At 34.1% G+C, this 25352-nt stretch overlaps 1 protein-coding gene across 3 annotated transcripts in view; it reads left to right on the plus strand.

The window, feature by feature from the left end:
- Positions 1-25352, plus strand: part of LOC128161319 (S-adenosylmethionine sensor upstream of mTORC1-like) — a 33932-nt gene that overhangs the window by 4046 nt on the left and 4534 nt on the right. For all 3 annotated transcript variants that reach the window (XM_052824574.1, XM_052824575.1, XM_052824577.1), the window contains exons 3-5: positions 4296-4503; positions 9513-9587; positions 23099-23213. In XM_052824574.1, the coding sequence (XP_052680534.1) occupies positions 4296-4503; positions 9513-9587; positions 23099-23213 (398 nt within the window). The remainder of the gene's footprint in view (positions 1-4295; positions 4504-9512; positions 9588-23098; positions 23214-25352) is intronic.

Below are 25352 nucleotides of genomic sequence, written 5' to 3' on the forward strand. Positions count from 1 at the left end.
AATTGCAGGTTTTTATGGGTTGATCACTTCTAGCCACCATTTTCAAACGAGTGAAAACAAAAATTTAAATATTTTTATTGAAGGTATAAAAATATTTAAGATATTTAACGTTGTATGTAAGTTATGAGGTCCAGCGGCACTTGGCTATGGATACAGGTTTTTTTTAGCCAGGTTTTCCAACGGAAAAATCCAGTTTTTGAAATGGTGAAAATAGTAGTCGGGCAGGCGTGCGGCTGCCAAAAGGGACCTCTATTGTACGGATAACTCCTCCTACAGTTTTCAAGATAGGAGGATGTTGTTTTGCAGATCAATTGTACATATATCAGAAATTTAAGCATTATTTGGATTCAGATTTGGGGTAATTAATGAAAAAAATACCAGCTGTTAAACTTAGTAATTTACTTGCAGAATTTTGCATAAAGGGTACCCCTATTGTACTGATAATGCCTCCTACAGTTTTCAAGATAGGAAGTTGTTCTTTTGCAGATCAATTGTACATATATCAGAGGTGGGCATATTGATAGGATTTTGATTTCCAATAATTTATTTAAAAAATACCCGCTTTTAAACTTAGTCATTTTTGGCAAAATATTGCATATAGGGTACCCTCATTGTACGGATAACTCCTCCTACAGTTTTCAAGATAGGAAGTTGCTGTTTTGCAATTTGATTGTACATATATCAGAGATGTGCATATTTGAATTCTGATTTCTGGTAGTTGATGAAAAAAATAGTCATTTTCTCACAAAATTTTGCATTGTAATCACCATGCAAAGAAAGCATTTTATTGTTAAAATGGATGTGTTTGGAGGTATAAATTTTTCTCAATATTTACACTTTTTGAAATAGTTCTTCCTGGCTTTTAATTCAGTTTGAGCTTTTTGTCAATTTTTTTTTATCTCTTCTTAAATTCATCAAATCTCATCAGAACTTGGAGCAGTCTGTCCTCTGTAAATATAAGAAAATATCTGGGGTCTCTAGCAATTGTTGTTTTATTGGAATATTGGAGCTAACCTTTGATTTGTCCATGTAACTCAGTTGTTTTGATGACCTGTAAAAACTTTGTTTTTTTAGAACTTTTCTCAGCTGGAGAGGCATTTGTGCCAAACCACAGATGAATTTATTTGGCCTCGGGAAACGAATGCAATTTTTGCTAAATACATGGGGTATAAGAAAGAGAAGATAAATGCGAAATAGAATGATGTTTAAGCATCCCCAAGAAGATTTGGTAAATGTCTTGTTAATATACACATAATAAATAGGTTAGGATGTGGTTGAAAAATGTTGGATCAGACAAATTAACATTTGTTTTACATGTCAGATCCAATGTCCTTAAAGTAGTTCTAGTATCGCCCATGCAATAATATGGATTTTAGTGTGTTTTAGATATCAGGCATTGATTTTGCTCTACATCTCTCGATGGCAATACATGTAATAAGAAATTAGAACGGTTATGTATGTATTGTATAAGAGATAGAAATGGTTTCCTTAAAGTAGTTCGAGTATCGCCCATGCAATAATATGGATTTTACAATATTGGTTTGACTTTTACAGTGTGTTTTAGATATAAGGCATTGATTTTGCTCTACATCTCTCGATGGCAATACATGTAATAAGAAATCAGAACGGTTATGTATGTATTGTGTAAGAGATAGAAATGGTTTATGTTGAGAAACTTGTTTAGTTAAATGAAAAACAATTAATACATCTGAATACTGAATACAGGGTTATTTTTGCCCGTGTTATTTTCACCCCTCTACACCTTCAAACAATTTCTGAGTCACCCCATCTTAAATTTGCCCAGACACACTTATGAGATAACGTGGAGCATTGGAATTCACCCAGTCTTAAATTCGATCACTGACAAAAATGGCGAAAGGAGCGAAAATAAAACGAGTGCCAATATTTCCTTGTTTACAGTTACCAGGATCTCAGGTATGCTTATATCTTCTGTTTTGATTGGTTGACCCCCCACCCTGAATTTTTCTTTTTTTGTTTACTAAAACCGGTTTAAATTTTGAGGCAGAAGCTATTTCGTATTTAATTAATGTTTAAATGATATCGTACATAGTTGACAGACCGATTGACCGAAGCCGAAAACTACACCAAAATGTGATTTTTACGGAATTTTTCTTTAAGGTCTTTTTGACATGTCATTCTATAGAATTAACACCATGAATTTAGGTTTGAGTCCATAGAATTGTGAAAATGACGAAACATGATACAAGCATTGGATTTTTTGTATTCTATTTTGATACATTAGGCGCATAAAGCGTCACAAACTTACAACAATTTGGGCAAAAATATTGATGTGTTATGGTTTAAATAAATGTTTATACTCTATTTTGTATATCCAGATCTTATTTCCCCAAAATTGGTTCTGTATCATTTTTAGGATAAACATATGTCTGGCAAATATCGTCTTTGCCAATAATTTTCGCAAGGGGGTACACATGTCTGAGAAGTGGTGACAAAAAAACTAGCTTGTAAACATTTATATTTATTTATGTATATGTATTGCTAGAATATATATTTATCATTTAAAGCTAAGCTTTAAATGGTTGAGCTCATTAAGTGGCACATATAGGACTTTCTTAATCAATATCAGTGCTGTATACAGGAAAATTTTCGCCCTTGTTTTATTTTTATTTTTGCCCCTTTCGCCCTCATTGTCTTTGGGCGAATTCAAGAATGAGGGAATTCAAAATAATTTTCAAATAACTTTGATTATTTAAATGAGCGTCTTTGTTTTAGCAATTTCAAGATGGTGCGAATCCTGCTTAAGTGTAGAGCCTGTGTTTTTTCGCCCGTCTAGTAGAGGGGCGAAAAAAACACAGGGAAAAAGTAACAGTGAGTGAGACATTGGGAGTGGACCCTGTAAGTTCATTAGCTGAATCCTACCAATTGTTCCATGTTGAAGAAAAAGCCATTGTGTCATGTGGTTTGATATTAACAGGAGAAGTGTTCATGCTTCTTTTATATTTGTATTTCTATATCTTATTTGTAAAATATTTCACCAGAGATAAGATACTGTTTGACAAAGTGTTTGTATTTTCATAGACTGTGCAGTCCGTCGACTTCACATTTGACCAGACCTATCATTTATTGGCATAAAACCCTACTAACTCATACAACCACTTTTGCCTGACTCTTACCTATGGCACAATTGGAAAGGTTTCTGACATCCTAGACTTAATTTTTATAGAATGTGAAATGGGTTAGCCTTTTGCTGGTATATCTATACTCAGAAAAAGTATAGCAAACAAATTTCAATATGGTATATCTGGAATAAATGTATTATTTTGTAGCTCTAACATTAGTTCATAACTTAGATCCAGTGTTGCTATAAGCTGTCCTGATTAAGAACCCATATCCATTCTTCTGTTAGGAGCATTAAGCATCATAGTTTTATATAAATCCCTTTTATAGCTTGCAAAAATGAATTATCATATAAATATTCAGGTACATTTTTGAAGGAAAGCAATAGAAAGCTCATTGAAATATTTAATGATTGGGATAGGGGAACATCAGGGTTGATGGAAAGAAAAAAATTTGAATGTTAGTATGTCTTTAAAAAAAGATTGTTTAATTTAAGAGATTAAGAACTGACGTCAACTGAGTATAAAAATCAAAGTACTGAAGATACTTAAATGAACCTTCACTGCAGCATGCATTTGCTGCTAGTTAAAACTGATTTTGTTGATAATGTCATCTGTAATGAGCTAACAAAGAGTTAATGATAAACCTTAGATTAAGCTGAAATGCATTGATGGTTGAATGTTTATTTTGGTTTGAACTACATGTATTAGCAATACTAAAATTAGTAATTCTTGTAATTCATTTATTCAAAATTCAAAATTTTAATTAATTCTTTTTAACTTTTCAAAAGATGACTTCATAATATGGACCAGTTCACTATTTTATGTACCAACTTAGACTTCAATCAGCTATACAATGGTCTTTTATAAGGTGTATATTAATTGTAGACATTTCACAGTAACTGAAAAGTGATACAATTAAACTGTTAACTACCTAATAGATGACCTTACAAACCAGTGGTTAAAAAAGATCTTTCACCTATCAATGTTGTAAAAAATGAATCAAATGATTCAATTCCCCGTCTCCCTGTAGAAAGATTCTTTGTAAATTAAAACAGAGACTCAATTTTAAAAGAATGTTCTGAGGAGATGAAGATCCCAATAAACTGTGATTTTCAACATCACATTATTTTTATCTTACATTCATTTAAAGTGATTTTATAAAATAAAAAAAAATATAACATATCCTTATTAAAGGGGAGAAAGATGCTAAGGATATTTGGAAGGAGCACTGTCAGAATACAGGAAAGCTTCAGGACTATGCAGAGGCCATGAAAAAGTTGGCTACAGTTCATTGGGGTAAGCAGCAGCAAGAGAGGGTCCATTGGTGCAGAAAGACTCTGCTGGAGTACTTCAGGGGAGGGATGAAGAAATGCATTGAGAAAGACCAAAGACGAGTTCAAAGGTAAGCTTCAATGTTTTTGTAAATTCAAAGATCTGACATTACATGGAAACAAAATGGATACAGAGAGCATCTGTTATCTCCATTGTTGTTGATAATGCAAAATAGAATGAAAGACATAGAAAAAAGAGCACTGTATTGTTTAGTTTTGATTTAAATGGTTCGTTCGTCATTTGCCTTTTTTTAGAGGGGACATTGATTGAAAATGTCAATAATTTTTTCAATTACATTTGTAAAAACGAACAAACAACATTATAAATACTTTAAACTGCTCAATACTCCCCCAGTATTATAATTTGTATCACACAATCACAGCTCCAAACCTGATACTTATCATATGCCATCCAGTAATGAGGCATCTTGTCCAATTTTGAAGCATTGTTAATACTCACCTTATGTTAATATCCAGTATTTAAGCATTGTTAGTACCTAATTTGTCCAATAGTAAAACATTGTTAATACTTAATTTGTCCAATAGTGAAGCATTGTTAATGCTCACCTAATCTGTCCAATAGTGAAGCATTGTTAATGCTCACCTAATCTGTCCAATAGTGAAGCATTGTTAATGCTCACCTAATCTGTCCAATAGTGAAGCATTGTTAATGCTCACCTAATATGTCCAATAGTGAAGCATTGTGAATACTCACTTTATGCTGTCCACTATTTAAGAATTGCTTATTCTTACCCATTGGTGTCCAGTATTAAAGAATTGTAGATGCCTTATTTTGTTCAGCACTGAAACATTGTTTATACTCTCATAATGTGGCCAAGTTTTGAAGTATTATTTAAGGCCAAAGAGAAGATAACGCCCAAGAACATGACAAAAGCAACAGCCAAAATCAAGGTCGATTGTGGCCTGAACCAGATATGCTTATACAGTGTATAAGGGAATTATTTCCCCGTTTTATTTTCGCTCATTTCGCTCTTATTGTCAGTAAGTAAATTAAGACTTGGCGAATCCCTATGTCTCACATTATCTCTCTCCTACCATAACATTGCTTGGGCGAATTCAAGACGAGGCAAAACGAAGAAGCAAAAATATCACGGGACGAAAATAACCCTGTATCCGGTATATCTAGCGGCAAAGCATGGAAACTGAAACCGATAAGTCTTGAAATAATGGTACCGAAAGCCCCTTTCACAATTGGCGCACGAGCAGAAGCGACCAAATATTCGTGCGACCGAAAAAATTAGATATGAATCGTTAATTGTTGCCGAAATAATCGCATATGAAAAAAGTATTCGTACGAATTTCGCACGATCTGAGCGAGCGTTGTGCGATGTAAACGCATTGAATCTTGCGAATATCTTGCGTCTGTATGCGACTCTTGTACAATGAAAGCGACTGTTGAAAGATAATACGATAGGAACGAGAGACTAGGTGATCGGACGATTGAACGTGCGCCAATGTGATTGGACATGCGATTATGCGTTCCATGGTACGAATGATCGTGTGGGTCAGAGGGGGTATACACACCGCTCATATTCAGTCGACATAGTTGATGGCGCCCAAGAAGATACAGATATGCAGCAGCATTTATTATTATACCTCAATATGATTATTCTATTATATCTGATTGGTCTAGAAAGTCACGTGACAGGGCGATATCATACGAATGAAAAAGCCGATATGAGCATTCGATGTAGACAAATATGATTAAATAAAAAATATTTAATCATTATGATTCTTTTTATATCTCAGAACCAACTTAACTATCTATGATTTATGAAAGAAAAGTGAGACAGTTACATGGGAAATCAAACAATCATGACGTTAATGTTGCGACTGTTGAAAAGTCAAACATTATAAGAAATGTTGCTTGGTATAATAAAACGTTTATTGCATTAATGTTCAGGGTATATGAAGATTTATTCCCCAGAAAAAACAAATTTCTCTCGGGCGAAGCCCTTGGGAAATATGATTTTTCTTGAGGGAATAAATTTTCATACATGTATTTTCCTCACCATCATGCAAAAAATGTATATTGTAAATTTTGTTCTGAAACAGAGATACTTATATAGGGTATAAATACTAGAAGCAAGGCATATTGAGGCTGATAAGTCGTGCAGTGAGTCTCAATGTCGCAAAACAGACGCATAAAAACCAGCGATTTATCTTACGATCTTTATAAATCGTGTATCACTCTTGCAAGTACACAAAACATTGTAAAATGTTCGTACTAATGTTCGTGCGTTGCACTGCGATAATTTGGATCGCGTTCGGTCGCGTCTGATTATTGTGCATGTCACTATTCAGAGGAGACTTGATGCGACCAGTAAAACGTATGCAACGAATGCGAGAGCTCGCGCAACATAAGCGAGGGCTGGTGCGAATCTAAACAATTTTGATCGCAAAATGGTGTAAAAAGGTCGTGCGCCAATTGTGAAAGGGGCTTAACCGGTAAGTCTTGAAATAATGGTAAAACGTTGCAAGATTACATGAGACACGTTGAGCAACAGTCTCATGATCGCACAAAACACGCATAAACAGCTTTGATTTATCTTACGATCTTTAAAAATCGTACATCGTTCTGCGAGTACACAAAACGTTGTAAAACGTTTGCACTATATTCGTGCGTTGCAATGCAATAATTCAGATCGCATTCATCGCGTCATGATCGCACAAAACACCCCAAAACAGCTTTGATTTATCTTACGATCTTTAATAATCGTACATCGTTCTGCGAGTACACAAAACGTTGTAAAACGTTTGCACTATATTCGTGCGTTGCAATGCAATAATTCAGATCGCAGGCATCGCGTCATGATCGCACAAAACACGCATAAACAGCTTTGATTTATCTTACGATCTTTAAAAATCGTACATCGTTCTGCGAGTACACAAAACGTTGTAAAACGTTTGCACTATATTCGTGCGTTGCAATGCAATAATTCAGATCACATTCATCGAGTCATGATCGCACAAAACACCCCAAAACAGCTTTGATTTATCTTACGATCTTTAATAATCGTACATCGTTCTGCGAGTACACAAAACGTTGTAAAACGTTCGCACTATATTCGTGCGTTGCATTGCAATAATTCAGATCGCATTCATCGCGTCTGAATAGTGTGCATGTCCACTATTTTGAGGAGACTTGATGCGACCACAAAAACGCATACAACGAATGCGAGAGCTCGTGCAACGAATGCGAGAGCTCGTGTGAAGCCAAAAAATTCCGATCGCAAAGTGTTTTAAGTGCTCGTCGCCAATTGTAAAAGGGCTTTAAATAGATATAAACTATTGTTCAGTAAATAAAAAAATCATATATTTTGGCTTTAAAGTTTTAATTTACATGTATGCAGATCTTTTTTTCTCTCAATTTGGAGATAGATGTAGTCTTACTCTAAAAATGACGACGACATCCTCCCCTAATTATACACAGTGATTGGGCGTTTTCTTTTATGAGGTAATATATCTGTAAACAAGAGAACAGTATTCACTACTAGAGGATAAATTCTGTGAAGAGCTCCAGTGTTGTATGTCGGGGACCTTGGTTGATATTATAGCACCCACTGCCATTACTACCACTGATGCATGCGCGGATCTAGAGGGGAGAAGGTATTCGGGGGGAGGGGGGGGGGTCTGGACCTCCCTCCTTCAAAATTCAAACTTCTTGTAACTACATTATAAATTTACCAAAAATATGCCCCCCTGCAAACCCAAATAACCGACAGACACCCCCTCCTTGGAAAAATTTTCTGGGTCCGCGCAAACTAATGTCATCATCATTTACGATGTTTGATAAATAATTTTACTGAATCATTCTAGTATCGCATTAAAGATTCATAAACAATGCTGTTTGTCTTGGGAGGTTTAGACTGAGGATAGGTACCTACGATCTCCTGAGGTTTTTGTTTGTTAACAGTTTAACTATTCCTGGGTGGTTATATCTTTAAATGTGCATATTTGGGCGTTAAAAGGTCGATAGTCAGGGTATTTTAATTGTTTCGATGTAATAAACAAAGTGATTTTTATCAATAATGTGATCACAATTTGATACGCTCAAGTTCTACTTTAAAGACAATGTTCGATTACATAACAGGTGTGGCAATGTCCTCATTTAGCGATATCTATTGTGTAGAAGAGAAACTTCCTTAACAACTGTTGTAGGAAGGGTGGGTGTGGGAAAAGAGTCAAAATCTAAAACCACATTCCATATTTCATTAGTTCTGTAAATTGACTCTCTTGGTACACAGCTACCAATTTTTTATTTTCATCATCAATGATGAAGATGTATTTAAAAGAAATACACCTATATCAAATTTTAAACCTTGAACTTTTTGCGCATGGGTAATGATCATTTATTTTAAATGTTACATTAGATAACAAGGCTCGATTTTTTTTCCTTACTAGTGTTAAAACATTTAAGGGTCCTTTACAGCATAGCACGTGGAATTACATATATGTACCTTTTTCAGTCATTTTTAAATGTACCACATGCTAGAAAATAGTATTTTTTATAAAATAAAAATACAAATTTTCCCCATTTTAAAAACCTTTCTGAAGGTGTGGAGGAATATTAAAATATCATTATTTATTACACTTACAAATAATGCTTAACACAATACAAAAGAGAATGCCAATATTAAAATTCAAGACCTTGTAAATTAAGTCCAGCCAATATTTGCTACAACTGTGTGTGGGGGGGGGGGGGGGGGTCATGCAGGCAAAACATTTAGTAAAGTCAAAAATTCGTTGTTTCAGTATATCATGAATTAAAGCACGGCAAAAGCTTGGACTTCAGCAGATGATACACAGTTCTATTTTTAATCTAATTTCTTAATTTAAGCCTTTTTATGGTCTATAGTAGTACATCTATATTACACTTATACATTCATAATGGTATATATCTATGAAGACACACTTCACGTACGGACCTAGCTTTTTGCATTATAAACCGACTGGCAATCAGACAAACAATTTAAACAAAATCAGAATTGACAAATGTTCATTTGAGATGAGTTTTAAACCAAAATTGAAGATGTTTTCCTTTCTGATATTTTCGAAGGCTGAGTAAACAGACCGAGGAACCAGACATCACAACACACCATCACCAGGTCCTCAGTGGCAGATATCTAGATATGTAAGTCGCATGAAAAGTTACATTAAAAATTGGGACGAGAGCGTACAAGCCCCCCCCCCCCCAGCCCCCCCCCCCCCAGCCCCCCCCCCTAAACATTACAACACGATCTCATATCTGTGCTAGCGCTATTTTCATCCGACATTGTGTGTACAGAACATGAACATTACGTAATTGTTGTCATTATATAAATAATATTAGATATTTTTTTTATAATAATCCAATAAAAAAAAACCCCAAAAAATGTTTTACACAAAAGCAAATGAATTAAAAGTAAAACGCCGTCAATACGATTCGAACACACTCTCCATCGAGAAGGATGAACTACGAGCCTCCACCTACATGTATCTCAGTTAGCTACGTTGACACATTAGAGTATTGGTGAATAAATTTAATTGTTTGAAAAAATTTAAGTAAAACGTTTTTGGTGAAAACCTCGAATTTGACCTATTATGGGTCTAGACTCCATTCTTATCATCCATCAGTAATAAATCAATAATAAAAATAGATATAAACTTATTCTTTAAATACAATTACTTAAATGATGGAGTGAAGACCCGTTCATACCAAAATTTTGCAATTTAGAACAGTAAATGATCCAAGATTTTGGCATAAAACGCTGTGCAGCTTAATTTGGAAACATACACCTGTCGTGTTTATAGAATGAAAGCACAATATTGACTTCCATAGTGAAATTTATACTGAAAGCAATGCATACAAGTCAAAAATTAATATTCTAACTTTAATTGAGAATTTTTTGTCTTACATTGCTCCGAGTGGGGGGATATAGAACGCCTTGTACACCCCAGTTCTTTATCAATTTAAACTTATCTATTACAGTTTGTCAATTTAAACTTAACTACTACAGTTTATTTAATAACAATAGTTAAGTTAAAATTGATGAATTTTAAACTTTTAATGTAACACTAGTTTGAAACGCTTCTAGATTCTTGTGTTTAAAAAAGGGCATCATACTTTTGGGACGGAATGCCATCGCCCTTTGAACTGTAGAAGATGGTTGTTTTATCGAAAATTGCAACATTGGATAATTAAAAAGTTTTCCAAGTGGTGTAATACCCTGGTAAGCCGTAGGTGAGAATCTACAGGCTCTATGGTCGTGGCCATTTTTAGACTGTATTTATCTCCCTAAAAAGAAGAGCTCTATATGAAATACAGGAAAATGGCCACATTAAAAAAAAAATAAAACATATGGATTTAAAAAAAAAAATAAACAATGATTTACAAATTGTATCTTAAAATCTCAGCTAGGTCTGATGGTTAATTTGTTGATCATCCAGTGTCATTAGGTAATGACAGGGTTCACCTGCTGTCTGTAATGGTGATACTTTACCGTTATTTAACGTTTACTAAAAAAACCGTATATATATATATATATATATATATATATATATATATATATATATATATATATATATATATATATATATATATATATATATATATATAAACAGGTCATGATGAACCCTGAATGTGTATGAAGTCTTTGTTGTTGAAATACCGTAGGTGGGCCCAAGTGGTCTGATATCATGTGGACGTGCGTGTGCTTGGGTGAGATTTATGTAATAGCGGAAATGTTAATATTGTTTTTTTTTACTTTATGTGTTATTTATTTAATCAACAGACTGACTTAGCGACCATGTTATAGGCATGCTTAATGAGTTTGTATCCTGAGTCAGTGGTACAAAGCACGTACAGTGTACCTCAAAGAAGCATCTCTTTTCATTGTTATTTAGGTCTTCCTTCCGCTTAGTATTTTTGTCGTTTATCTCAGCTCAGACCTGTAAATTAACAGGCGATAAGACGTCTGATATTTGATATACACTCTACATTCTACATCATATATATGATATAAAAATCCGGTGGTTTCGACTTTTTTTTTTCTCTCCATTTTTACTTTATTGATGAAAATGTCGTAAAACGATTATAAGCAACGTTCTATGCTACCGTGCCGTTACAAGTAACGTAAATGTAAAGTGAAACCTCCTCACTTTGACATTAATCAAGACTGCAGAGAACTTGAGAGGTTTTTCTGATTAGAAAGTTTGGTAAGAAATTATTCTAATCATGACTAAACTTTATGATCCAATGCTTTTTTGTATGTATAAATTATAGTTCAAGAAGAAAACAAACTACCGGTATTTTTGAAATGGTAGAGTGCCCAGGTTGCCCACAGAATCATTATTTTTTTCTAGCTGGGAAATTCAGGTGTCGGACCAATTTGCACATCATTGAAAATGTTTTTATTCTCGGTCATTGTTAGAGAATGCTTTCCAGGATAGGTAGGAAGGACAGTCGAACTAGGATGATTTAATGGAAGTACTGTGACAATGTTTGTTGTAAGTTTTTTTTTAACTATACTTGAATAATGCACTAGGGCTACCCATGTCCTTGTCACCAGAAACCTACAGATATAAAACGATTTATACGAAAATGGTGTAGGAGTTCTAGAGTTTGTTTTCTATCGGTCTAAGGTTGAGCTATTTGCATCTTCTTTGCTTAATTGACCGAGTAAATATACACTGTCTGGGGGAAAATGGGTTATTGAACTTAAATGCTTCAATTCAATTCTCATTGACCTGCAGTAAAATGTAAACGGATGCCTCCCGATCGTTGTCAGTTTGTTTGCTTGATTGCCGAAAGGCACCTTCTTGTATGCTTGTGTATCATAGTAAAAAATAATCTGAATTGTTTGTTTTTTGAAAATTATCAGTTTCCCTAAGTTAGTAGGGTTTCCTTCCCAATGATGAAGCATTATTCGACCCTGATTCCTTGAGATACGACAGAAACCAGTAAAGTACCTTTCCGAACTACTGACTATTCGTTATTGTCTTTGATTTGATATATTATATCATATATTTTTTTCCCATAGAAAATGGTAGTATTCGGTCTCTTGTGAGCAAGGAACAGACTTATACGTAATGACAGAAAAGTAATATACATTGCATAAATCTACTCACTGAAATCGTTATAGATTGATAAGCGGATCTCTTGGAGGTCTCGAAAAAAGTGAAAAATACTTTACATCTGTAGTCGTTCACCAAAATACTCTGCTTGTGCGTCGCACAATAAGGTAGATCTAACAAGAATAAATAACAATGAACAGAAATAGATTTCTATATCATAAACCCTTATACCTTATATGATGCAATGTTAAGATGCTCACTTAGAGTTAAAACCGTATTAAGATGGTTCACTACACATTGAAATATGTTTTCTTTGCAAATCAGCAGAAAATTACTTCATTATGATAGATATCATGATGCATGAGAAGAATTAACTTAAAGGTTAAAGAAAATGCGAACATATATGCAATCTTTATAGAAAAATTTGATTTTCAAAATATTAGTTGAGTTAATATGAACAAGAGTCCCGGGTGGATTCGAACTTATTATCTTCGGTTTATAAGCCCGATACGTTAACCACTGAGCTATATATATGACGAAATTCAACCAAAACAATTGATACAAACTATTTAACAAAACATTTAACGCCATCATGTGTCGTTATGTATTGTCTATAAAAAATATGTTTTGATTTAGTAAGGTACCTTAAGAAGTGCATACGTGTAAGTACATGCATGTAGATTGGGTTACATGACCGACACATGTACAGTGTAGGCGGTTTTGTGTCGATCGACGAGAACATTGACATTTTATTGTACATGTACATAACACAAATATTAAGACCAAAATTCCAATGAGGCGAAATGTATTAGATTGTAAGTGCTATTAAGACCAAAATTAAAAAATGAGGCAACATTTTTTTTAAGAAATGGCAAAAGTTAACGAAATTTTTTCTCTCAGAAAGAATCAAATGAAACCGAAGGTCAGTTGTTTAGTCTTGAATAAATGATTACTTGTAACAATTGGTACAAACAATTCATTACAATGTTTTTTTTAGTGTCTAGTTTCTAGTGAATTGCTAGAGTGCGCAATCTGCCTTAGAACCTTAACTATCTGAAACGCACCGAGAAACAGGGACGCGGGGGTTTGCTGTGTTTGCTGAATAAACAGACCCATTCAAGATGTTTATGTACGGAACCGGCAAAGAAACTAGTGCGTGGTGATCACTATGGAGACCAAGGATATTTGAGAGAAAAAAAAGTATGTTTGGACCAGCGGGTACAGTGCTCTCCTCTCTGAGTGGGGATTACTCGCCAGCCGAGTCCACCACAGACTGGCTTCGTGGTAATCTTGGGATTTTCAGCAGTCGGAAATGGGTGTCTTTACGAAAAGACATCCTTTTCACCTGTCGCTCCCACCTGAGACACTATTAAAGTCTGTGGATCGTCTTCCTGTGGCCAGATGGATTTGTATCAGATGTTCCTGCATCTATATTAAAACTGCTGCAAAATAGAATAAGCATTTTTTTCTCTACTCTCATTCTGTAATAACAAGTTGCCGTTGGCTCTGTTTTCTTGCTTCGGTGCTTGCTCTTGAATTTTGTTGTATTTTGCTGTCGTTATGAAATATACACACGCTTATAATTACGTCGCTGGAAGAGGAAGTCTTGATGCAACTTGAGAATATGCCCCGACCACTCGCCTCTAAGACAGTAACCCAACTGCCACAAAACGTATTAAATTGGACAAATGTCGATCAAGCTATGTAAATTTTTAAGTTTTTAGTCCTGACTACTCGGTTAACGAGATGAACAGTTGTGTTATCTGGGTCAGCAAGGCCACTACGGACGACGGAAAGACATATGTCGGTCTGTCAGACTCAGCAGGGAAGGACTCCCAAACATAGAGTTGGGACAGAGTCCCTCCCTCTAGTCACCTGGGGTGGGATTGATATTTTAGTTTAAGAAATATTTCTTGTACGGATAACTTAAAAATTTTATCTTCATGAGTGTCTGTTCGTTATTGTGCAGTTTTGTTTTACATGGAAAAATGTTAATTTCAAAAACAAAAGAAATATGTTTGTGGGATGAAAAAATAAATGCTTGTTCTGAAACGGAGTGTCAAATATATTAGTAGCTATTTAATACCATTTTGAATAAGTGACGTTTAATTTTTACCTGCTCAATGCTATGTTCTTTTGTGACAAGCTAAATATGAGCACAGTATTAGTATATTATCTTTGTCTTGGTCGATGATACAAAAACAAATAATAGACAGGCCCCTATTAGATTTATTTATATCTTAAATGAAAACATTAATACCCTAAGAATCTATCCTTGATCAGTAATATATTGTAACAAAGCTTTTGTAATATCCGTTTTGGTTAGTCGTGGCAGTACCTAATTTTGCCGTATCCCCGACCGTTTCGCGTGAACCCATGTAGTGAATACCAGACAAAACAGAATGCAGACCCCAAAGTAAACGATTCCCAAAAACGAGCAAATTCTAATTTTATATCATCGAAATCATAACTCTGACGATAGCATTTTAGAAGAGGTGTACATAGCAGACTAGCGCCCCCTGTGATGGCGACGCTATGGTCGTCCGCAATGTCATAAAGAGTCCTAACAGACACACAGACGCCGTTATCTGCTGCTGCATCAGTCACAAAATCAACGGGAACAACATATAAAATAGTTATTAACAAATATGACTGATAAACATTCAACTTCCAATACACCGGTCTACATTTCAAGACCAAATTTACTGGAGGCGTGAAATCCCCTGGCGCTAAAATTTTGAGGGGGTGACCTGCTTCAATTAGTTATTAATAAAAGATTGATTTATACTGTGATTATAAACTACATGTAGTAATATTATAAGATAAGTTGTGACTTTTCGATATCTAGTCCAAAGTGTCGTCTATGGGCGCGAGCTCCAATAGCTAGTGTTCGTTAATAGACATCATGTAGAGAAAGTATGTTGTCAACCTAAATGGAAATGAACAAAGTAGAAATTAGTTCATAAAAATGCCAAACACTTATGCAACATACTTATATAATGGTACGAAAATAATGAGTTTTGTAATAGAAGCCAAAAATACAAGCGGAATGAATAGTCCATTTGTGTACGAAGCTGTCGTGAACAAAAACATACTATATTGCAATTCGCAATCATAATGATCTGTGTTGTTGGAGTTTTTGTTGTTCATTTGTTGTATTTTGTTTGTTTGTTTTTGTTGGTTTTTGTTGTTGTTGTTTTTTTTTTTGGGGGGGGGGGGGGGCTCTCAGAATAGATTATTTTGAGTGTATTTAAAACTCCATGAATAGATAGTACTTTTTGTTTTACCGATTAACCCCGACTTCATAAGCCAATCTGTATTCTGATTTTTTTGTTAAATTAGACACACGTTGTTAAAAGTTGTTATATTCGGTATATATATATATATTTTTTTATTTCCTCGGTTCCTTTGCCACACATTTCCTTGGGATAATGGCATCGTGTTGACCAAACACGTTGTTTGATATCGTGATCGGTACATTTAAAACCAGGAAGGGGAAAAAGAAAGAAGCAATGAATCTGCATGGTGTTTAGTAGAAATATAGAAGTGGTGTTTTACGAAGGGACATAGTTCGAAAACAACAGTAAAATGTTATAGTAATTATAACGACCTCCCTACCCTGTTCTCTTTGTTTAGAATAGCAGGGATATCATACAATTTTCTTCGTAGGCCTTCAGTGTCTATTGTTTGACAATTTTTAATGACACCTCTATGTGAAAAGTTACACATGTATACATGTACTTTTTCAAATGCATGGAGCGATTGTTTCTTGGTTTTATTTTTTTCCTTGATGTTTTTGTTTTCTGCTCCTACAATGATTTATCACTTATCTTGTGACGTCACAATTGCCAAACAAACAATTACTAGATAAGTATTTAAGTGAATGACCAAACGCACCCCCTACCCCGAGCCCAGGGAGGAAAAATATGAAAAAAAAAGATTGTACAGAAAGGCAAGTATTATAAATGATAATCAATTTTTATTTGTTCGAAGCATATTCAAGATTTTGGGTCGAAAGGGGTAAATCCACTGCTGGGGATCACATATACTACAACTCAAGGCAACTAGTATATTTTGGACTCAGACTATTAGTCGGTATTTAGATGTGTTTGTTATTTTGGACTCGGACTATTAGCCGGTATTTAGATGTTTTTGTTATTTTGGACTCAGACTATTAGCCGGTATTGAGATGTTTTTGTTATCTTGGACTCAGACAATAAGCTGGTATTTAGATGTTTTTGCTATTTTGGACTCGGACTATTAGCCGGCATTGAGATATTTGTTATTTTGGACTCAGACTATTAGCTGGTATTGAGATGTTTGTTATTTTGGACTCAGACTATTAGCCGGTATTGAGATGTTTGTTATTAGGTTCCTTGGAGTTAGAGGCACGAAGGGGTTCAAACTTATATTCATTGGATAGAAATGGAGCTACATTAACGGGAGCGTATATATATTGGGGTTTTATTCTATATTTTTATGATGACAAATTGAATTAATATTGTCACTTTGTTTTGTAATCATAAAATATATACTGTATGATTTACCTAAAGCAACACAATATTCTGTTTTTAAATCTTAATCATCAATATTATTAATGCATAATGTGGTGTGTTGAAACCACTTTAAGATAATCAAAGTACTGAAAGTACTGAAAAGCGCTAACCCAGATTCTCTATGCATATAACAGATATATGTATATACCAGTTCAGCTTCTGTATAAGCACTGTATTTCCTCATCACTGCATTGCAGTCCCTGCAATGATGTATGTAAGCCCTGTACATTAGATTCACAATAGCCCGTGCAATTATGTGCATAAATCCCTGAAACTGGTTCCAATACCAGTTTAAATGATGTATACTTGTGCTCATTATTCGATGCATCGGAAGTAGAAGAGCACTGAGCTATGCTTAGCGCTTTTAAAAAAGGCGAAACATGAGCCAAAATGTATCGTTGTTGCTAACAATGATAAGGATTTTATGTTCGGTGAACACTCAAAGATATTTGTTGCTCTGACATTCTGAACGGGGGGATCTGGCTGGCCTTATACACCCATCTTCTTTTTAAACAATACCTTCCCAACCCCTGTTTCCTGTTGTGACGTACCTGGCGGTCGATAAATCCAATTGATATCAAAGGAAGAGGGATTGGGTCATGCTAATTGAATGAAGTATAAAAAAAAAACAGATGCAGTTTTAGATTTGTTGCAGTTTCGAACCCCAAAAGGCCTAGCTTGCCATACCGCCAGAACAGTCAACGATGTCATAGTTTGAACTTAACCCTTTCCGAGTAAAAACAGAGTTCATCAGAATTGTGCATGAATATTTTAGTTTAAGACAGCATTTTATTGGTTCTTGACAAGATTTATGATAAATTAAGACATATAACAATAATAAAAAAAGTACAAGATCTTTTGTACATGTGTTTGTTAATTCATCGTATGCTCTTCCTTAAAATGGTTTCGTTTAGGATTGGTTATACAATCTGAAACCTTTTTGTTGAAAGTTTTTAACGAACACAACAAAGAATTAATACCTATTTATGAAAACATCGTATTTATATCGATCATGTAACATTGATTCTTTATGACTGCAGCGCTTGCGAGATAATCATCTTTTTTAACGAGGGCATTCGCTTAATTTCAGATAACAGAGACAAACATCTCAGTTTTTTTTATCGTGGAATAGAGGTCACAAGGAAAATAAAATTAAATAATATGTTTATGATGACAGTTATATAATTCAAATTTTAAGTCAAGCTACATGTAACAGACGGCTGATGTTATAGAACAGGGCAGGCTACGGTCTGACATACACGTACAAGTTGTTGGTGTGTCGCCGGACGACAGGAATTATGATTAAATATATAGATTATTGAAAGGTCGGAATGTAAAACAAAACAAGAAATAAAGTTATTGTAGTCTTTGGTGGTTTATATTGGTATGAATGTAGCGAGAACTGCAGAAAACCTGCACAAGAGAGAGCAAATTTGATTTTTTTCCTCAAGTTTCACAGTCATATTAGCCTGTATGAAATACCAAAATGAAAGTGAGATCAATTGTTTTACATCTCTGAATCTCTTTTTAGTTTTCTAAATAGCTTGAGAAAAAGTACATGAATATTCATAAACATTTGCTTTTTTCCAGTATTTATGTCTGTGATAAACTATAAAACACATTTGCAACGTATAGTTTAATACATTTCATTACGTAAAACATAACGTAATGTGGGTAGCAAGAAGCGATTTTCATAGTTATACGAAATAAAAATAACGTATTAATGTCAAATATTTTATCGTGCATTTCATTTGAAATATTAAAAATTTTATGAATATAAGTAAGCATTTGCTAAAAAACGTTTATAAATATAAGGAATAAGGAATCATTCTTTGAATTTTAATATTACGAGGTGATGATTATCGTCGAGGCGTGAAATATATCATAAAGCCATTCGGGATTTATTGGATTTTATCGCATCCGATCGAAATTATCACCTAATAATGCTCAAAGAAGGATTCCTTATGACTTAATTGTCAGTCGTTGTGTAGTTGTATAGACTTTGTATAGAAGAAGCATATAATTTTTCGATACATATCCATCATATACTTCAACTATATGTAAGTGTGACGTCAGTCCGTGCATTCTGTGCTTCGTTAGTCCGTGCGTTCTGTGCTTCGTCAGTCCAAGCAGTCTTTGCTTCGTCAGTCCGTGCAGTCTTTGCTTTGTCAGTCCGTGAAGTCTGTGCTTCAATGTAGCTTCGATCCATCGATCATGAAATGATAATAAAACTCTCAAAAATATATATGGAATGGAACAAAATTTGTCATTGTTAACCACATTTATAAGTCACCGAACGGTGAAAGCGGGAGGGGGTAGGACTATTGTTTTTATTGCTGCCTTTCCGTCTGTCTGTCAGCGTTCTGATTGTCCATGCTTTTGTTTCGTTATGGTTCGGAAATTTATTTGAAACTTGCTTTCGGGGAACTAGAAACTTGCCGACTCCCTCAATGGTATACTTTAATTGTATACTGATACCATTTAAATTTTCAAAGAACTAAATAGTTGATTGAGCTGCATCACAAGATGGTTACATTAGAAACATTCGAAACTGATTTCATGAGTTTTTGCACCTCTTCGCTTCACTTTATGGTGTTAAAGAGACAATTGCTTTGGCCTTTTTATTGTATTTTTTAACTTTCTACAAGGTAGGGTTAAAACTTTGTTCATTTTAAACATGATCAATAACTAAATACATTGCCATTGATATTTACTGGGGCCAAGATGTGTAATTTGACTACAGGGCGTGTTGAACATGTAATAAGATGACGAAACGAACTTATTGTTTATCATCCATCCCAATGACTGTTTATCATCCATCCCAATAACTGTTTATTATCCATCCCAATGACTGTTTATCATCATCCATCCCAATGACCGTGGAGACGTTATCCTGAAAGATGTATGTGACGCGTGCCCTTTGGTTCAAAGTCTCACCGAGAACTTTAGAGTAGGAAGTACTGTTTATTTGTCACACCCCTCCCAACCTGTTCACCGAGCGAGTGGCGTTGATGGGTTGGGTGAATTCTCGCTAAAACGAGATTACGAGAAGGAACAGCAGAAATTTCTATAACCAACGGTGTATTTGGAACAATTTGAGCATTTGATGATTATGATTGAAGTAATTTACTTCTAATGAAACAGCCATGATTTGTACCGAAAATAATAAGCATTTGTAGGCTTTAGAATTTAATAATTTTGCGGTAAAAGTATTCTGATATTGTATAAGAAGTTGGATACGATGATGACACTTAAAATAGTAGTACACTGCACCCAAGGTCAATGGGTTATTAAAAAAAAACCTCTAAATGTTTTGAAAATTCGTTTTTAGGCTTTAGTTAACGGCTTGTAATTGATCATAGCAAAGTAATGTTAATCTTTTTCACGCTTTTCTGTAATCTCCTGTCAGGAACATTTTTATTTTGAATATTTTTCCCGGAAGAATGTTATTTTTTTTTTACAACTCTTGTCAACGAGAATTTGTTTGTTGTTCTTCTCGGTTGCCTAGCGACTTATCTGTAGACAAGAAGGACGAAGGAAAATGGATTTGAAACTTAATTCGTAATTTGCAGAAAACAAACATTCATCTGTGGAGCGCGCGGTGTTGTATTGATTTTTTGTGTGTTTGTTTTTAGTCGCTGTTTACTCTGGGTATTTGTATGTATAGGCAGCAAATCTTGGCTGTATTGATTAGCTCTTATCTTCTTTTTCAAGCATGCGTTCTGTCAATAAAACAACGAAATTTGTAGTGATGCATCCAGATCCAGGGAAAATTTACTGAAATTAGAAAACGCTGTCCGTGACAAAATTTTATATCTTTTTTACCCTATATGTGATGATCACGAATAGGCGAGTTTGTTGTAACTGGATAATAAAAAAGTGGATTATAAAATTTCATTTTGCGAAAATTAAAAATATTTGATATGATATGATCATATGAGAGAGAAAACCCCAAATAAACGCTAAAACCTTTTTTTAAAATAAAATGTTTCATATTTTTGTATTTACATCGTAAAACGTAGCATAATACAGTAAAACACATTTATAGCGAACACGCTTATATTGAATTGACGCTTACAGCGAAATGGTTTTTATTCCCTAAGACTTAGTAACATGTTGTAAACTTGACGGATATAACGAATTACGCTTATAGTGAAGCCCAAATCATTCCTTCCCTGGCACTTCGTTATAAACATGTTTTATCGCATTGATTTCTGTCGTAGATATACAAGCCAAACAACACGAATAAAAGCGAATATCAGCTATATTTATATGATACGAACAATGAGAATATCAGCTATATACTAGTAATAAAAATGAACAGAATATCAGCGGTATTACACACATAAAAGAGAGTATCAGGGTTTTTTTTATACGAATAAAATTATACATACATCTATACAATTATACATTTATACGAAAAATTATACATCAGCTATATGATATGAAAAAAAGAATATCAGCTATATATTACTACTAGATATATGATACGAATAAAAGAAAACAACACTTATATAATACAAATGCAAGGAAATATCAGCTATTTGATACGAATAAAAGAATATATTAGCTATATGATACGAATAGCTCTATTATACGACGAAAAGAGAATATCAGCTATGCTATAGAAAACGAATAACTAACGATGGAAACCCACACCCATGATGTTGAGTTTTAGTGAATGTCTTTTAGTTACGATATGATTATGTACCCTACACTCATATTGTATATAAAATATCAGTGACTAAGAGTTTTTACCCCCTGAAAAGCTATAAGGATTAAATTGTAATCGTTTATTGCATTTTCAATTTATATCGTTGTAATTGTTTATCGCTATTAAAGGTTTATCTCTACCAAACAAAACCCTTGGAATCAGGGCCCAGCCAATAAACTCCTACTAGAGAGGGTGCGTTTGATATGCTGCAGTTAAAATCTCCGCAAAATGTAGTACACATAAAGTAAGTTAGGTTAAATGTAAATGTAGACGCATTATGATTTGTAAGAATGTAGCTTGGTTGAAGTCAATACCCTTTCGCAGTACCCTACATTACCTGTCGCAGTACCCATGCGGTTACAGCGTCGTTCCTGTGTGAGTTCGATGCCCGGCCTCAATAGACCGACGTCATAGAATATTAAAACAGGTACAAACTGCTGTTCCCTTGTTCAGCGTCCATCAGTTGTATATAGTTCTAACATGTATATCTGTATTGCATAATAAAAGTTTATTCGAAAAAGAACAAATCGTAATCAAACCAATTTGATTAATGTGTCGTCGTCTTATATATGCAGTCCTTTAACGTTTTAAAACATTGCATGAAAAATTTATTTTTTAAAAGTGTTGAGCGCATTTAGGGGAAGAGTTTAATAAAAATAAAAACATCCAATGATGCCTAGAATTTGATGTCTATTATGCATTTTACTGTTTGTATTTACACTTCCATCTGAATATGTTGATGTCTTATTAATTTATATAACATGAAATTTAAAAAAATGAATAGAAGTAGTTTGAAATCTGAAGCTTTGTGTTCATAAGGTGGCTCGAATCGCCGATATATTATTTTATTGATGAAAGATGTCAATAAGCGATTGTCTTTTTATATAGATATTCTTTTATTTAAAGAAATAAAAATAAAAAGTTTACCTGACATTTATTTGCATAATAATATTACCAGATAATTACATCATGCCTGAAATGACACTCTAGATTATCTTGTTTGCTGCCTAGCATTTTATTTCACCTTTTTCAGCAGCACCCCCCCCCCTCCCCTATAAAAAAATCGCATAAAATTATTAAGAGCTTAAAGTCTACTTCTTGTGGTATTCAAATTTTCAGAAAGAATACTGTATGGATCCATCATATCATATATGTTGGTGTGTCAATCCACCTTAAACAACCCGGAAACAGACCTATCTATACGTAAACCCTAATCGACCCCACCACTCCCCCCATACGAAAACAAATATATAAAAGGTTTTTGGGTTTTGGGTTTTTTTTTTAAACTATATTAATTATTTATATAAATATTTTTTTCAGAAGCACCTCTCTACATGAGAAACCACTTGTTCTTGACGTTGGAAGTTGTTACAATCCCTTCAAGCATATGGAGGAGTTCAAGGTCATTGGTATTGACCTTCACCCTGCCACAGAGGTCTGTCTGTTATACTCAGAAAACGTCTACTTCAGCAAAACTCTGTCATTCTCAATACTAACCAGCATTTTCTTATTTCTACCCAATTCAAAGCAGCAAGGGGTCGTTCTTTTGAAAGTTGCTTGTGAATTTGAATATTTTTCGATCCAATTTCCAAACAAAATGTTCAATTACGTAATAATGTTTTTATCTTTTGATCAAGAAATGATCTTATCAATAAATTTGACGGTGCAAGTCAATTGATTTGTTTGCATGAAGTTGGCCTTTTCTTCTCTCCACGCGCTTTGAAAGCATCCAAGTTTTTCTCATAAATTTACATTGTAAAGGAGAAGAAAGATGGTTTATTTTCTACAAGTCAAACAAACATTTAATTTTTAGCATCATAATTAAATAATATGTATTTTATGCAGTATTTTATAATTACTTAATACCGAGTGCAAGCATCTATCCTTTTCACTAATATGAATTATGTTTTCAGTTTAAAATGTTGTTCATATAATATTGTACATTAATAAATAATGTATATTTATATTGATGAACAATTAGTTTCAAATCTAGGAAATTACCGATTCGAAAGATGCTTACATTATAACTGAAAATTGGTCATGAATTTTATGTTATCCATTCCTACTTTGACTCGAGTATTTTTTGTGTATACCCATGTACCTGTTAATGTTTCCTTAATGCTGACACACATTTTATCGCATATTCTTATCGAAATTCTAGAACATTTTATCCAAAAACTTACTTATAAGGACAAGTAATATAATTTACTGTATATACATTAATGTATTTACTGATCTTCTTTTTTAACGTGCGCCTTCTTGTATCAAATTTCAATTCACTTTAACGAGCTTGCAGTTTCAAACTCCAGCCATTAAGTTTAATAGGAATTTGAACGAAGCATTTTTATCCAAGGTTTTTCCAATGTTATCTTTCATTGTTGGTTTGTGTACGCCAGTTTTTATGTATTTTTTGGTCGATGATTAAAAATTTGTATGTCTTTGAAGTGAGATTGTTGAATTGCAGTAAACGATTGCAAAATGTTCCAAAGACGAGAGGTCATTAACAGACCGCGGTCTTTGAAGTCCTTGAAAGGATCTCTGCTGTATGTTGATTATATTCGCCCTTCCTCTTAAAACCTCAACAATTTCATTATTTTCTTTAAAAATGGATGACAGCATATCTTTGTCATTAGTTTTTTTGTTAGCAACGGCTTCGCGCTCATATAATACCGGATTAATCTGTATAGAAAATAGGAGATCTAAATAAAAGCCTACGTTTGTTTGCTCTGAAATGTCAACACATCCACAAACAATTGAAAAAAAAAGATATTAAGAGTAATATAAATTCGAGCTAGCTTGTAATCAATAAATATCAATATTTGAAATACTTCTTTTATATTGGCACGAAATTTGAGACAGTTGTGTCAACAAAGCAAGGGGGGAACTTTATTTATTTGTGTGACGGACTAAAATCTTTGTCAACACAAACGAAACAAACCACCCTCTCGTTTTCGTGCCAGAAGTATATGCAGCTCTCGAGCAAACAAAAACCGGGTATTTACAAGGCCGATAGACGGTCCTGTTATCTGATCGGCAGTCTAAATAAATAATTGCAATTTATTTTTTTCCCCTTGAAGAGCGATTATTTTCGGCGAACATCGTGACGTGAGGGGAACACAAACGATTATACAATATCACTGAGAGAAAAGAAGCCTGTCAATTAAAAGTATTACTATTATAAATATCAAGTGGCAGAAGAATAGCCCCCGCTACTGGGCCAAATTCTGCAAGGACTCAATTCACCCTCGTTCAGCTTCGGGGAGGTGGCTCTCTTGTTTATTTGGAGGCTTCAATTATTTATTTTTTGATAAAGATTTATGTTTTAGAACTGTTTGTGCTCCCATACTCAACATTGTTTGTATTTGGTTACACAGGAGTCTTTGGTATATCGTGGCCGCGATCAATGCCGGGATTATTTATATTGCCAAATAGACATGTAACAACCCCCTTTTTTATTCCTAATGACAATGAATCTTTTCCGTTTGATGAGACGGCACTAAATTAAATTCGCTATTTTTTGGTTCGGTTTTCTTTTGATGTAATTGGAATTTTTTACTCTTTTTTATTCAAAGAT

This window comes from Crassostrea angulata, chromosome 8 (genome assembly GCF_025612915.1).
Source record: "Crassostrea angulata isolate pt1a10 chromosome 8, ASM2561291v2, whole genome shotgun sequence".
NCBI lineage: Eukaryota > Metazoa > Mollusca > Bivalvia > Ostreida > Ostreidae > Magallana > Magallana angulata.